Source organism: Primulina eburnea, chromosome 12 (genome assembly GCF_022965805.1).
Source record: "Primulina eburnea isolate SZY01 chromosome 12, ASM2296580v1, whole genome shotgun sequence".
NCBI lineage: Eukaryota > Viridiplantae > Streptophyta > Magnoliopsida > Lamiales > Gesneriaceae > Primulina > Primulina eburnea.
The window spans coordinates 31055623-31070361 of NC_133112.1; the positions used below are offsets into that span (position 1 = coordinate 31055623).

At 36.6% G+C, this 14739-nt stretch overlaps 1 protein-coding gene across 1 annotated transcript; it reads right to left on the reverse strand.

Annotated features, from left to right (window-relative positions):
• Positions 1 to 12654: 12654 nt before the first annotated feature.
• Positions 12655 to 14739, reverse strand: LOC140808193 (cell division topological specificity factor homolog, chloroplastic-like). Its single transcript, XM_073165251.1, has 2 exons — positions 14528 to 14739; positions 12655 to 13458 (listed from the first exon to the last, which is right to left on the reverse strand). Exons 1-2 carry the CDS (start codon positions 14630 to 14632, stop codon positions 12862 to 12864), a joined length of 702 nt encoding a protein of 233 aa, XP_073021352.1. The 5' UTR covers positions 14633 to 14739; the 3' UTR covers positions 12655 to 12861.

Here is a 14739-nt window from a genome sequence, read left to right on the forward strand (position 1 = left end):
AGAGAACAAGTACTTTAGGCTTTTATGGTCCGAATAGATCTCAAATTTCTCGCCATAAAGATAATGACGCCAGATCTTTAGTGCAAATACGATAGCCGCCAATTCAAGGTCATGAATAGGGTATCGAGTCTCGTGAGTCTTCAATTGTCTTGAGGCATATGCGACCACATGACCTCGCTGCATAAGAACACATCCCAAACCTCTGTGAGAGGCATCACAATATACAACGAAATCACCCGTACCTGAAGGAATCATCAAGACAGGTGCACTGGTCAGCCTCTTCTTCAATTCTAGAAAGCTAGACTCACACTCCTCAGACCATAGGAATGGCGCATTCTTCTGTGTCAATTGTGTGATTGGCTTGGCAATACGGGAGAAATCTTGGATGAATCGTCTATAGTATCCTGCTAGACCCATGAAACTGCGTATTTCTGGCACAGAAGTCGGTCTCGGCCAACTGATCACAGCTTCCACTTTACTCGGATCTACAGAAATACCATCTCCAGATATGATATGTCCCAAAAAGACAACTCGATTCAACCAAAATTCACACTTTGACAATTTGGCATACAGTCTCTCATTTCTCAGTGTCTGCAACACAATTCTGAGATGTTCTGCATGCTCATTCCTGTTCTGAGAATACACCAGAATGTCGTCGATAAAGGCAATAACAAAATCATCCAAATACCTCTGAAAGATTTGATTCATCAAGCCCATAAATACCGCCAGAGCATTTGTTAAACCAAAAGGCATGACAATAAATTCGTAATGTCCATACCTGGTTCGAAATGCTGTTTTCGGTATGTCTACATCTCGAACTCGAAGCTGGTGATATCCGGATCGCAAATCAATCTTAGAATAAACAGAGGATCCCTGCAACTGATCAAATAAATCATCGATCCTAGGCAATGGATATTTATTCTTTATCGTCGCCATATTCAGTTGCCTGTAATCGATACACAACCGCATCGATCCATCTTTCTTTCGCACGAATAGCACCAGAGCGCCCCAAGGAGATACACTAGGTCTGATATATCCCTTGGCTAGAAGATCTTCCAACTGTGCCTTTAATTCTTTCAACTCTATCGGTGCCATCCTATACGGAGCTCTCGAAATAGGAGTGGTACCTGGAATCAAATCAATACTAAAATCTACCTCTCGCACCGGAGGTAACCCTGGAATCTCCTCTGGAAACACATCGGAAAATTCCCGTACTACTGGCAAATCTGCCAATGTCGGGCTAGATTTTTGTACATCTACAGCATACACAAGGAACCCATCTGCTCCTTTCTGTAACAGCTTATTCATAGACAAAGCCGAAATCAAGGGAATCCGAGATCTGGAACCCTTTCCGTAGAATTTCCACTCGTCTGTCATTTCTGGTCTGAATCTGACAATCTTGTGGAAACAATCCACGGTGGCTCTGTACTTTGTTAACATGTCAATTCCAACAATACAATCAAAATCATCTAACCCGAGTACTATGCAATCTAGATCAATTTCATGACCCTCAAACCGTAAGATGCAATGTCTAACCGTGGTCACAGCTATCAAACCACTTCCCAACGGAGAAGTAATAGACACGACATCTAACAAAGACTCAACAGGCAGAGAATGCAATAATGCAAATCGTTCTGATATGAATGTATGTGATGCGCCCGTATCTATCAATATATAAGCAGGATAAACGCAAAGAGAACAGTTACCTGCAATAACATCATCTGGGGCATCTTGTGCTTGCTCTTCTGTCAATGCAAACACCTGAGCCTGTTGTCTTTGAGGCTGACTCCCTGTCTGGCCACCTCTGGCTTGAGGCTGGGTCTGAGTAGCTGGTGGCTGAAATGAGTGAACAGATGAAGCTTGCCTCTCCGGCTGAGTCACTGAGGCAGACGACCCTGCAGCCTGAAATCTTGATGCTCCACTTCTCTGAGGACAGACCTTAGCATAATGCCCCGGTTGCTTGCATATGTTACACCTGCCCACTACACCTTGACACTGTTCTGTGGCATGCTTACCTCCACAAGTACTGCAATATCCACTTGCCACCTCTAGACTCTGGCCAAAACCTCTCTGTCTTGACCCGCTGGAGCTCGAAGAACTGCTCCCTGCCCTCTTAAACTGTTTGCCCTTCACTTTCAATTGATCTTTGCGTCCACTACTGCTACCACCACTTTCGAATCGAGGAGGATGTTGGGCTGGAGGTAGTGGCGGTCTCGGACTCGGAGCCACATACGGAACACTCCGTTGTCTCAGCAACCCTGCTTCTGCTCCTTTGGCACGGTTCAATGCTTCAGCGAAATTATTGGGTCTCCCAGTATTAACCAATGTAAAGACATCAGGATTTAAGCCGTTTATAAACTGATCTGCCACGGCCTCATCACTACCTGAAACGTGAGGTGCAAAGCGAAGCAAGGAAGAAAATTTAGTAACGTACTCTTCAATGTTCAATTGCCCTTGTCTCAGGTTTGTAAATTCAGCGCCTTTATCTTTACGGTAGGACATAGGAAAGAATCGCTGATAAAACTCCGTCTTGAATGCTTTCCATGTAACCTCGGTGCCACGCTGTTCTAGTACTCTCCTTATATTCACCCACCAATACTTAGCCACGTCTTGCAGTTGATGGCCAATGAGTTTCACTCGCTTCTCGTCACTATATTCCAGAGACTCGAATAACATTTCGATATCCTCCAACCAGCTTTCACATCCGATTGCATTTTCTGTACCCTTGAGGGTCGGTGGTCGGAATGACTGGAATCGCTTTAATAGAGTCTCCATGGGCGTAGCAGTGACATCCACCGTATCCCCGGATGTGCTACCCTGTTCTGGTGCTGGTGGTCGTACTGGCACAACTGCTCTTCTAGGAGGCATGTATCTAATAATCCAACTGATTAGAATACAAGATATACAACTGTCTCAGCCCTCCTCTAGTCAGTTACCTCTGATCTAGAATCGGTTCTGATTCAGTCTTAACCAATACATGCTGTAATCAATCAAATAACAAACAACATGTAACAAGGAAAGCAATAAACATGCTAGCATATCATAGAGCAAAGAAGAAGACTCGATCTACCCCGCTCATTCTATCCTATCTCAGTCTACAGAACCTATGGCTCTGATACCACCTGTTGTGGGGACCCGGGCTCTAACTCTTTTCTTTGGGATTAAATGGATCGTTATTATAAAAAGTGGGTCAAATTTTTCGTTTTACAACATTAAATCTAATGTATATAAACAAGCGTACATTCTTTATTTAAATTACAAACATAAGGTACAACATGTCTTGTTCCAACCATTATTAACAACTAGTAAGTAAATACAGTACATGTCAAAAGTACAACTACTAGTTCTGCTGCTAAGCCCGAGATCACCACGCTATGTCCATCTCTCATCCTCTGCATGACCCAGATCCTGCCCCACCTGTTGTTATGCACACATACAGACATAACAACAGCCGGAAACTCCGGTGAGAACAAATCCCAGTATAAACATGTATACATGCATATAATCAATTAAACATGAAACATGCTATCCCAAATCACATCATATGCACATGCAATGCAATGCGAATCAAACCATGTCTGGACTCGACTCGACTAGAACTCTAGGGATCCCGGTGTGAATAAGACGTCAATGGCTGTCACCTACCCTCCCACTCGGGGTGACTGTACGTCTTATTCCTAGACTTCGGTCTGAGCTGTATCAACGACTACAATAGGAGTCAAGGCTGCTCCTAAGCTGAGATACACCGAACATCTAGATAGTTGACATTGACTGTCAACGACGCTCCTATCTTAAATTCAATGATTATCAACCTGTAACAAAGCATGCTCATATTCATATCTGAATATCACAATAATCTTACATGCTTGAATACAATTCTATAATCAAAGCAAAATCATGTAACAAGATTTGAATATAATTCTATAAACAAGTCATAAACATGTTACAATTAAATACAACCAATTCTAGTATGTGATTTTAATTTGGGAAACTCAAATAATATCTTATTTGAGTTGTGACTTCCCAAACAACATGATTTATACCTTTCTTGTTGAACAGTCGGTGTCAAAGTCTCGAGATCAGTATGTCAACTCTGTCAAGTTTAGTCTGAAATGACAATGTGTAGATATATTCTATCAATACACAACTCAAATCAACTCATATGCAAATAATATTCAATCTTGGTACCACATTGACGGCATAACGGCGTATATTTCGGTACCGATATCTCCACAACAATATACTAAATCCAAATCAACTCATGATCTTCAACAAGAACAATTTAACACACCAAACTTCTGCATAATTCTCATATCACATAAGCTGGAATTTCGACTATTGGCATGCGGTGTCCGAAAATCAATCCGATCACGAATATATCAAGCTCAACATACCAAGAACATATATTCTAAGTCAAATCTGAAATTCCCCAACACATATATTTCAAAACATGTTGGAATTGCAAGAAACTTACATCCTTATGAAGCTTATGGCATGAGGAACACGAATCTATTCTTGGATATAACTTTGGATGGTTAGATTCTTCACAAACTAACATCTAAGCTTGGAGGAATTTTGAAGGATGTCTTGGAGAGTTCTCTCGGTTCTCTTGTTCCGGATGAATGCTGAATGGAGTGAAATGGAGACACATGTGATATATTTGCATGGCCAAGACAAGTGTTTTATTTTCCAAAATCCATGTCTCTCGCTCGGGCGGTCAAAAGTTGCCGCCCGGGCGAGTAATTCTCGGCCCTCGCCCATTCCAGCAGCCTCGCTCGGGCGGTCAAAAACATCCGCCCGGGCGAGTGACTCCCGGCCCTCTTCTCCGAGGCACTCTCGCTCGGGCGGTCAAAAATGTCCGCCCGGGCGAGTCACTTTCGCCCAACAGTTTACATATTTAAATTTTAAATCTCAAAATGATCTGGTTGCATTCATATCTACTCAACATCGATAATCTCAAACTAACGTGTTATAAAATCTTGGGCATTATAGAGTTGCTTCTGTCCCGGTGTTTTGTGACAACACGGGAGTCATTGCTCAAGCAAAGGAGCCAAGGTCTCATCAGAAGTCCAAACACGTACTGAGAAAGTACCACATCCTCCGAGGGATTCTGGAAAGAGAAGAAGTGTCAATTGACAAAGTCGGCTCCGCAGATAATGTTGCTGATCGACTAACTAAGCCTTTACCTGGACCATTATTCGAGAAGGATCGCGAATCGATGGGTTTGAAGCATATGGGTAGTTGGCTCTAGTGAAAGTGGGAGATTGTTAGAGTAGGTGCACGTCGAGCCAAGTGTTGGCCGAGTGTTCACAATGAAACTCTACGTATAAACAGTCTTTATTTTAATAATATTTGAAATTATTGTTTTGGCAGATCTTTATCTGTATATCCATGCTAGTTGCATAGATAAAGTCCTTGAATATACAAATAGTAGAAAGAATATGAGATGCTCATATGATGAGTATCATGAAACTCATATTTGGAATATTGTATATTCTAAACAGTTCCTAGTCGATTCAGCCGCCGCTAAGAAGGATATAGGCCGCTCGAGTTTGAGATTAGTATATGCAATGTGAGTACCATGTTTTATTGGTAAGGGACATTGCGATGTCCGAGCATGCAGATAGTTGCTCCTTGTAGAGTGCACTGAACAACCCTCCATAAAGTACTTTCCAAGTGGTTCTCACTTATCGAGTGGAAACGTCCTAGTTTATGGTTGTACACCATTAGTCCTTATGACCCGGGACAACATTGAGACTCTATATGCTAGCATTGTACTTTGACTTGTTTACCGACTCATATGGGGTCATCAGGTGGCAAGGTTGGGTGCTTTGTCGAAACAAACAGGAGTCGATGCATTGTAGTCAGGGATTCACCGCTTACCTTCGGGTATGGATATCATATGTGTATGTAGTTTGAAATCTCTGATCAGAGTACGGTGGTAATTAAGAAAGGGGTTTCTTAGATTACACCATCGATGCAACTATGACATGACACATAGTATCGATTTATTGACAACTCTCGATATACCAATGGTTGTCGAATCGGTCGGGATATATGAGTTGAAGGGACCGTAATGTACGCTAACCATAATTGAATAGTTCTTGCAGGCACTAGCATTTGATACCTAGGGAATCATGTAAGCGATGCTGCTAGTCGTTTAACATGATTGGTTGGGTACTATCATACTTGAGTTCTGACGTTCTTATTATCAAGGAGTTGATAAGTAAGAATGGAACAATTGTGGTATGCTCATATAAGGACATGTTTAGTCTCGAATCACATTGAGATGTGAACCCACGGCTCGTTGTATCATTAAACCATTGAGGGTCACACAATGATAACTTTCTAGATCCCGTTGAGAAGTAAAATAGTTAAATGTGTTGAACGGCTTGTAAAGTAGTTTATAAGCGTAAATAAAATAGAATTATGACTTCTATAAGGAGAATGTAACTTTTAATTTGAGGAAGTGTTCCTAAATTAAAAGTTGGCCAAACAAATAATGTATTTAAAAATTGTGATTTTCATAAACATTATTATGGATTAAATTAAATTAATTCAAGTGTTGAATTAATTAAACACTAGTGAACCCAGTAGAGTCCAAATAATTAAATTAATTCAACTGTTGAATTAATTAAATAACATTGGTCCTTGTAGAGCCTAATTAGAAATAATTATTAAACTAGTGGGCTTGAGTGAAATCAAGTAAAGTTTAAATGAACCCAAATATGTTTGAGACATTTAAATAAAAGTCCATGAGCCTTGTAATTGTTACAAGCCCAAATAGAATTGCATGCTTGGGAGGTGAAGGGTTGGAGGCAACTTTTGAGTTAACGGCATGGTATGCACATGAAACTTTTTGCTTTTGCTTTTTGCACAACCAAGACAACTCATCCTCCATTCATTACACAAGACAATGGCCGAAATTTCTTGATGCATTCTCCTCCATTTTTCTTCTTCATTTTGTTGAGGAAAGATTATTCTTCTCAATGAAAAATACTTTATTTTTTCTAGTGCAAAATTAGAGTGGTTCTACTTTGTTAGTGGTGGACCTAATTTTGAAGGAAGGAGTCCAAGAACAAGGAGAGCTTGTAGATTGGGTCATCCATTCAAGAGCTTAGTTGTTTAAAACTAAGTTGGAGCCATCATCAATCCTTTGTGATTGATAGGTAAAATTTTCTAAAACATCCTATGTATGACATATTGTGTTTTTCGTATTTTCTACACACTATAGGATTGAGGTGTTCGATTTTTGCCCTTGAAAAATTATTCTTCCGTTGCGCATTCGGGCACCTTAATCGATCCCCTTTTATATTCCAGTTCCGAGTCCACCAACTCAGAAAGCTGATGTTGCACAAGTTCAATGTTTGATGGCTGATTTTGAACTGGATGTAGACGCTATTGAGGTATTTGACTTTGATTCCGAAGAGTTTACACATACTGATCTTGTTAGTGCATTACAAGACATGATTGAGGAGTACTCGAAGCTTTCTCAATCAATTGGGAAATTAAAGATTGAAAATAGAAGCTTGATTGATCATTTTAATAACTCCATTTGTTCACAAAAAGATGGTTATGATTATCTCATAGATGAAGTGATTAAGTTGAAGACTGAGAATGAAAGAGTGATCGCAGATTACCAATTGCTACTGAATGAGAACAAGAGATTGACTCTACTTATAAATACGCTAAATAAGTATTTTGTTTTTTTATAAAAGATGCAAGAGTTACAAAATAATCTGAAGACAGACTGGTGTCGGATTCACTAACAATGAAAGAAGTTCTAAAATAAGTATCAAATCACATATGCATATGTGCAAAGAGAAATATATTCATTTTGTTAAATCAAGCACGATATAATGAACAAAAAAAACTAATGTTCAAGTTGAAATGACTGTAAATCAGATGAACAAAGGTAGGAATTTTGGACTCGGTTATGTCCAGCCTGAAAGAAAAGCTTAGTTGTAGACTAAATTCAATAAAGAATCAATTTCAGTATAACATACCTTAGTAAAGGCCAATCATTGTTGATTTCAGAACATCAGACCTGTTCAGAAGATTTATAAACTTGAAAACAAGAACAAAAGTAAGAACAACATAATATAGTACATTTTTTTCAAAATTATTTTAGATCTCCTATCACACACACCCCAATGGTTATCTGAAGTGCAAAACCTATCACGATAGTACAAATGTGGGTTCCAAAAAGATTAATCCAGTTTGGACCTAAATAGATTTGGTACCAGTTAATGAAATTTGTGTCTGCGGGGAAGCAAGAGCTCTACTGATATCAGAAGATCAGCTTGATGTCTAGAAAGTGGATGTTCTAGACATATGACTGGCCAAACAAAGATACTTTAAGAAGTCATGAGCTGTAGTAGACCTGAGATAATTTTTGGTGACAACTCTAAGGGTAAAATAGTGGGTGAATGTAAGATTATCCACAAAAATATTGTCATTAATGACGTGCTATTGTTTGAAAATTTGCGTTATAATCTAATTAGTTTTAGTCAATTTTTTGATAATGTACATCTGATAGAATTTCAGAAGAACACTTGCACAATTAAGGATATTGACTCTAATGTTTTGTTACAAGGAATCAAAAGCGATAATACCTGTGAGGTAAATTGAGAATATACTCAACCTAATGATACTAAATGTTATGTTGCATTTTTCTGATAAACATTGGTTATGACATAAACTCTTGAATAATATAAATTTTAGATCAATTAATAACTCGCGAAAACTGTATCTAGTTGATGGATTGCGTGGAATAGAAGCTGTTAAGAGTCATGTATGTTTAACATGGCAACTATGTAAAAAAATAAGATCTAGTTTCAAGAACAAAAGTAGTAAAGTGACATCTAAATGCTAAGAATTATATTTTATGAAATTGTTTAGACCTATATCCGTAATGAGCATATAGTGAATCAAATATATGTTGGTTAACATTGATAATTTCTCAAGATTTACATTAGTAATATTCTTGAGTGGTAAAGATCATACTTGTTCTAAGTTAATTAAATTTATCGGACGAGTTCGAAATGAAAAGTATGTTTCAGTAGTAAATATCAGAAGCGATAGGGGTACTGAATCCACTAACAAGCTTTGGAAGTGAATTTGACAGAACAAGGATTCAACACGAATATTCAGCAGCCAAAACTTTTCAGCAAAATGGAGTTGTTGAATGAAGAAACATAACTTTGAAGGAAGCATCATGTACAATGCTACATGATTCAAAAATCTAGCAAATATTTTAAGGAGAAGCAGTCAACGCTATATGTTACACCCGAAACAGGACAATGATCAACAAGAAAACTTAATAAACACCATATGAAATATAGATTTGGAGTAAGCCTGATCTTTTTTATTTTCACGTGTTTGGATGTAGATGTGAAATTCATAACAATGGTGAGTATCATTTAACTGCTTTTGATTCAAAATCAGATGCTTGTATATTTTCTCTTCAGTCAGTAAAGCATTTCAGTTTTTAACTATCAAACCTTAAATGTTGAAGAAACTATGCATGTGGTTTTTGATGAATCTTCACATATTCCGTAGCGGTTTAACATTAATGAATTGAGTATTAGAATGAATAACATCGGGATAGAAGAAGAAAGTGAGGATGATGTGCCAAAAAGATAATTTAAATCCACTGAACTTGATATTCCTAAGTTGCAGTCAAAAACAGAAAATAGTAAAGGACATGATCAAATGCCTATTGTCAAACTAGTCAAGAGGATCGTGAAGATATACTGTTACGGAATGATCCTAGTCTAACATAAGCAAACACCTTCTCAGAACCAAGTTACAGGTGGAGTAAGACTCATCGTCCTTCACTGATAATTAGTAACACTTCTTTTCCTCTCAGAAGTGAATACATGCGTGCAACATTTATATATCATATAGAACCTAAAAATTTGATGAGGCTCTTACCGATTCTAATCAGATAGAATCAATGCAAGATGAGTTCAATCAATTTAAGAATAAAGGGTATCTAGTTCCTAGACCTAATCATCAATCAGTAATTGGTGCTAGATGGGTTTTTAGGAATAAATAAAATGAAGATGGTGTAATAATTAGAAACAAAGCTAGATTGAAGATGATGGAATATATTTTGATAATACTTTTGCACCAGTAGCCATTGGAAGTCATTATATATTTTTTGTATTTGTTGCTTACAAGAATTTCAAGGTATTTCATACAGATATCAAAAGTGTATTCTTTAATGTTTTGCTACAATATGTGATATATGTTTAACAACATCTAGGTTTCTTCGACCATGCTCTATAGAACTATGTGTTTAATTTGCATAAAGCTCTGTGTGATTTGAAATAAGCATCAAGGGCCATGATATGACATTCAATCTCAATTTTTATTGATTATAGATTTAAAACCGGATCAGTAGTCAAGACCTTATTTAAATTCAATGAATACTATCCTATACTGCTAGTACAAATTTATGTAGATTATATTATTTTTGGATCTGAAAGCGGGAGAAATTTACCAATTTAATGCAAGATAAATGTGATATGAATATGATGGGAGAAGTAACGTTTTTCTTAAAGTACAAGTCAGACAAATGAAATTTGGAATTTTTATCAATCAAATGAAGTACACCAAAGATCTACTGAAAATGTTTGGAATAAAAACATGTACTTCAGTGGCAACCCCAATGATTTCATCAACTAAGCACGACAAAGATGAAGGGAAAATCTCATAAAAGTAACAATGTATCGAGGTCTCATAAGATCTCTACTTTATTTGACTGCCGGTAAACATGATATAATTTTCTCTTTCAATCTAAATTCTAAGAAATCTCATTTTTTTGTTACTAAATGAATTCTGAAATATTCAAAAAGAACCCATAATGTCGAATGGTGGTATCCAAAGGATTTCATATTTAATTTAATTTAATATTCAGATGACTATGCAGGGTATAAATTAGATAAGAAAGACACAAGTGGTTCAAGCCAATTTATCATTGATCGACTTATATCGTGGTTCAATAAGAAGCAGACTTATATTGCTACACGAACAACATATGCTGAATATTGGCTGCTGGAAGCTGTTGTTCGTAGTTTTTTTTTGGATTCAGCAGCAGCTACGAGATCATAGAATCTAAGCTTATGTATTACCTATTTCATATGACAACACAAGTACGATTGTGATCACTTTGTCGGCTATATTTTGAACTGTTGCCTATGAACCATTGATTTGAGTATGGTCGACACTTGTATGTGATTGTTTAGGAATACAACAACATCATCCTTGAGTCATTTTCTTTTACAAGTATTTTAAATTTTTTGTATTCATGTTTACGAAAAAGTCATGCCGAAATTTTTTCAGGCTTTAATATCCATTTTTAAGTATTTTAACTATTTTCCACTGCAGATTTAAATTTAATCAATATCGTTTGGTAATTAATTTTAATTATAATAATTAGGCCTCACATCTTGGCATCAGAGCATAAACTATAATACGCTCGAACTAGAATCTAAGACACTAGAGTTGTGGATTTCTAAAAAAGCTGTTTTGTGGATTTCCGAAATTGAGGATCTTATAAGACAGAGGGACCGTATCAAGTTGAGCTAGAATTTGGGGGGAATTATGACTGTTATGAAGAATCCTAAACTAGAATTTTATCCCAAAAAAGAAAAATAAATGGCATGCAAAGCAAAGTTCCTCTTCAATTGAAACCAGGACGTTTTAATAATAATAATAATAATAATAATAATAATAATAATAATAATAAATCACAAAATACACATGTGTAATATATATAATTGTAAAAATATTAAATACTTGTTATAAAACCAATTCATGTATGTATAATTACTTTAATTTTTAGAATAATATATTTTGTGAGAGAATTTTTAATAATAGACTAGCAAATCAATTAAAATAAGACAAAAACTTGTGTGAGACGGTCTCACGGGTCATATCTGTGAGACGGGTCTCTTATTTGGGTCATCCATGAAAAATTATTACTTTTTATGCTAAGAATATTACTTTTTATTGTGAATATGGGTAAGGTTGACACGTCTCACAGATTAAGATCCATGAGACGGTCTCACATGTGACCCACCCTTGAAATAATGACAGGAAAATTAAATTACGTAAATTTTTACAATATTAATCTTTATATTGTGCATTATTCATACATGATAAATATTATAAAAGGAATTGATTTAATCTTCATTTTTAGAGGAGACAATCTGACATATTTTTATTCGCGAGACGATCAATTATTTCTATATTTACAATAAAAAGTAATATTTTTTGCACAAAAAATAATATTTTTTTCATGAATAACTCACACACACACACATATATATATATATATATATATATATATATATATATATATATATATATATATATATATATTTTATCTCTCAAAATTGACCCATGTAACGATCTCGCATGAATTTTTTTGCCATTTTTATTAAATGGCAGTAACATCAATCTATTTGTTGATATTACACTACAACAATTTAAAATATTTTTATTTAATATATAACAGATGAAATTAGGGAGATTATCCCTCTAAAATACAAAGAATTGTCTTACATCAAAATTTTTTATCCGGCAGTGATTTGAGACCATATTTGAAAACAATAGCACGATAAAACTCAGGCAATAGGGGAAGAATTCTCAAAAGTAGTAGTTTCATTTGGATCATGAAACATAAATTTTTCAACTATATATACAGAATATACCATCTTTCCAAACAAAAGAGAGAAGATTCCATATCAAGAAGAAAGGACGAGGGAAAACCAAGAAAACAGGCAACTATTCATAGTCTCATTAAAATGTCATACTGCAGGGCTGGCTCCGGTATCACTTGTTTTCACCCACTCAATCTTTGAACTTGTCACCAGGCACATAGAAATCGAACGTGACATCAACAGAACCAGAACTTTCACCAGTGTCTCTGTATTCAATGTTAGTTATCGAACCTGTTTCATCACCGATTTGATATTCGGATCTTACCCGCCGAACAGGCACGGTGACAGAATAAATGGTGCCAACATCAGCATCTGTGGAGACGCTAAGTTGAACTTTGTCCTGAGATTCAATCTCTACAAAATCAGATAGAACGGTCACAATGCTGCTCACAATCTTCTGTTTAGCCTCATCACTGACTGCGCATCGGTCAGAGAAAAGAATCATCTTCAAACGTTGCTTGGCAGTTCTAGCGTTGGAATTCTTTCTTGATGGAGGTGATGGGAAAATTATCTTCCAGGCCAAATTTAATCGCTCTAAAAAGTTCATCTTAATGGCATTGAGGAGGAAGCTCTCCACCTCCTGGTTGATGGAATTTTGGGAGTGTTTGTGATCTCCAAAAATTCCAAGATGTCGTTTAGAGTTGCAACAAATGGTAGTATGGCCACCATCAAGTGCTGGTGAACAAGAAATGCCAGGTGTCCCACTAACAAAAGCATTGAAATCCACCTGCCATGCAATATGGTTAAGAAAAATGGGATCAATATAAGTATCCGGTGGAATGTTCACTTCGCTAATCTGAATTCATAAAGTCACGTCAAAAAAGTACAATCCTGAGTCAAAACAGCTAAATGCACCTTTAAAGCAAGGTTTAGAAAACACTTCACAAGATAGAGAATCTCAGAAGAAGTTATCGTGAGGCTCCAGTTAATGTAGCTAAAAACTTGTCCCTTTCATTGTTGAGAAACACGAGGTCCTGACCTCAGAACACTGGAACAGTCTATTTTAACCAGCTATGAATGGACAAAAATCTTTGACGATGATAGGTATATATTTATATTAAAAATAGGGTTCATTGAAACTATTTTGGTTACCGGAACTGTAATCTTATGTAAGACTCCCATAACTGGTTAAAGAAGAAGATCAATCAGAATACAGCAAACGAGGCATGTATACATAAATCTCAAGAGAAAAACGCAATATATCAAACAACAGATCAGCTAAATTTATCAGGTCAGTCTAAAAGAAACATCAACGATATGTATCGACAATTGATCTTATTGGTAGAGTTGAAATCGCTGTAAAATGTAAAATTCGAGCACTTCCACTCGCGAGAATCATGGGAAAAGGAGAGAGAAACAATATACAAGAAAATTTCAGGAAATATTGACAACTACAGCTGCGAAAAGCTAGCAATCCTACATCGGGACACATGCCAAATCACCAATCTTATCACAGCAATCGTAAAGTCAAATAAAATAAGTTTGTATGACAAAACTACAAATGAACATTACTTTCATGGCGGACTAAGCTGGGTGGTCTCCCTCCAAGAAAAATTTTCAGTTCTATGTATATTAATTCTTAAAAATACAGGTCTTGCCTCAAAATACATGCTAAATTAGCTCTCATTCTACACCGTCGGTGCCCCCCTGATTACTATGTTTCTTGAGTTTAAAATGGAACCATAAAGCCGCTAATTAAAACCCATACAATTACAGCGAAAAAGTCCATCTTATCTCTACCCAGAAAGCATCGAAAATTTGACGACGTTTAAAAATAGGAAAGTGTTGAAACAAACCTTCGTAGGAGGAAATTGCATTGAGGTTCGGAGAGGGTTAAATTTGTAGGGATTCAGAGCTGCGGAAACCCTAAAATCTCCTGAAATCGCCATAGGCAAGTCCATTTTGGACTTCAAATTCTCACCATTGTGAGAAAGTTGCGTCAAAATTGGTCCCCGATTCAGTAGGGTTTGTTGAGTAAATGCGGGCGAATTTCATGAATACCACGTCG

Coding starts and splice junctions, on each gene's coding strand:
- LOC140808193 (XM_073165251.1), bottom strand. CDS start 14,632: ATGGACTTGCCTATGGCGATTTCAGGAGATTTTAGGGTTTCCGCAGCT. Junction 13,459..14,527: donor TGCAATTTCCTCCTACGAAG/GTTTGTTTCAAC, acceptor ATTGCATGGCAG/GTGGATTTCAATGCTTTTGT.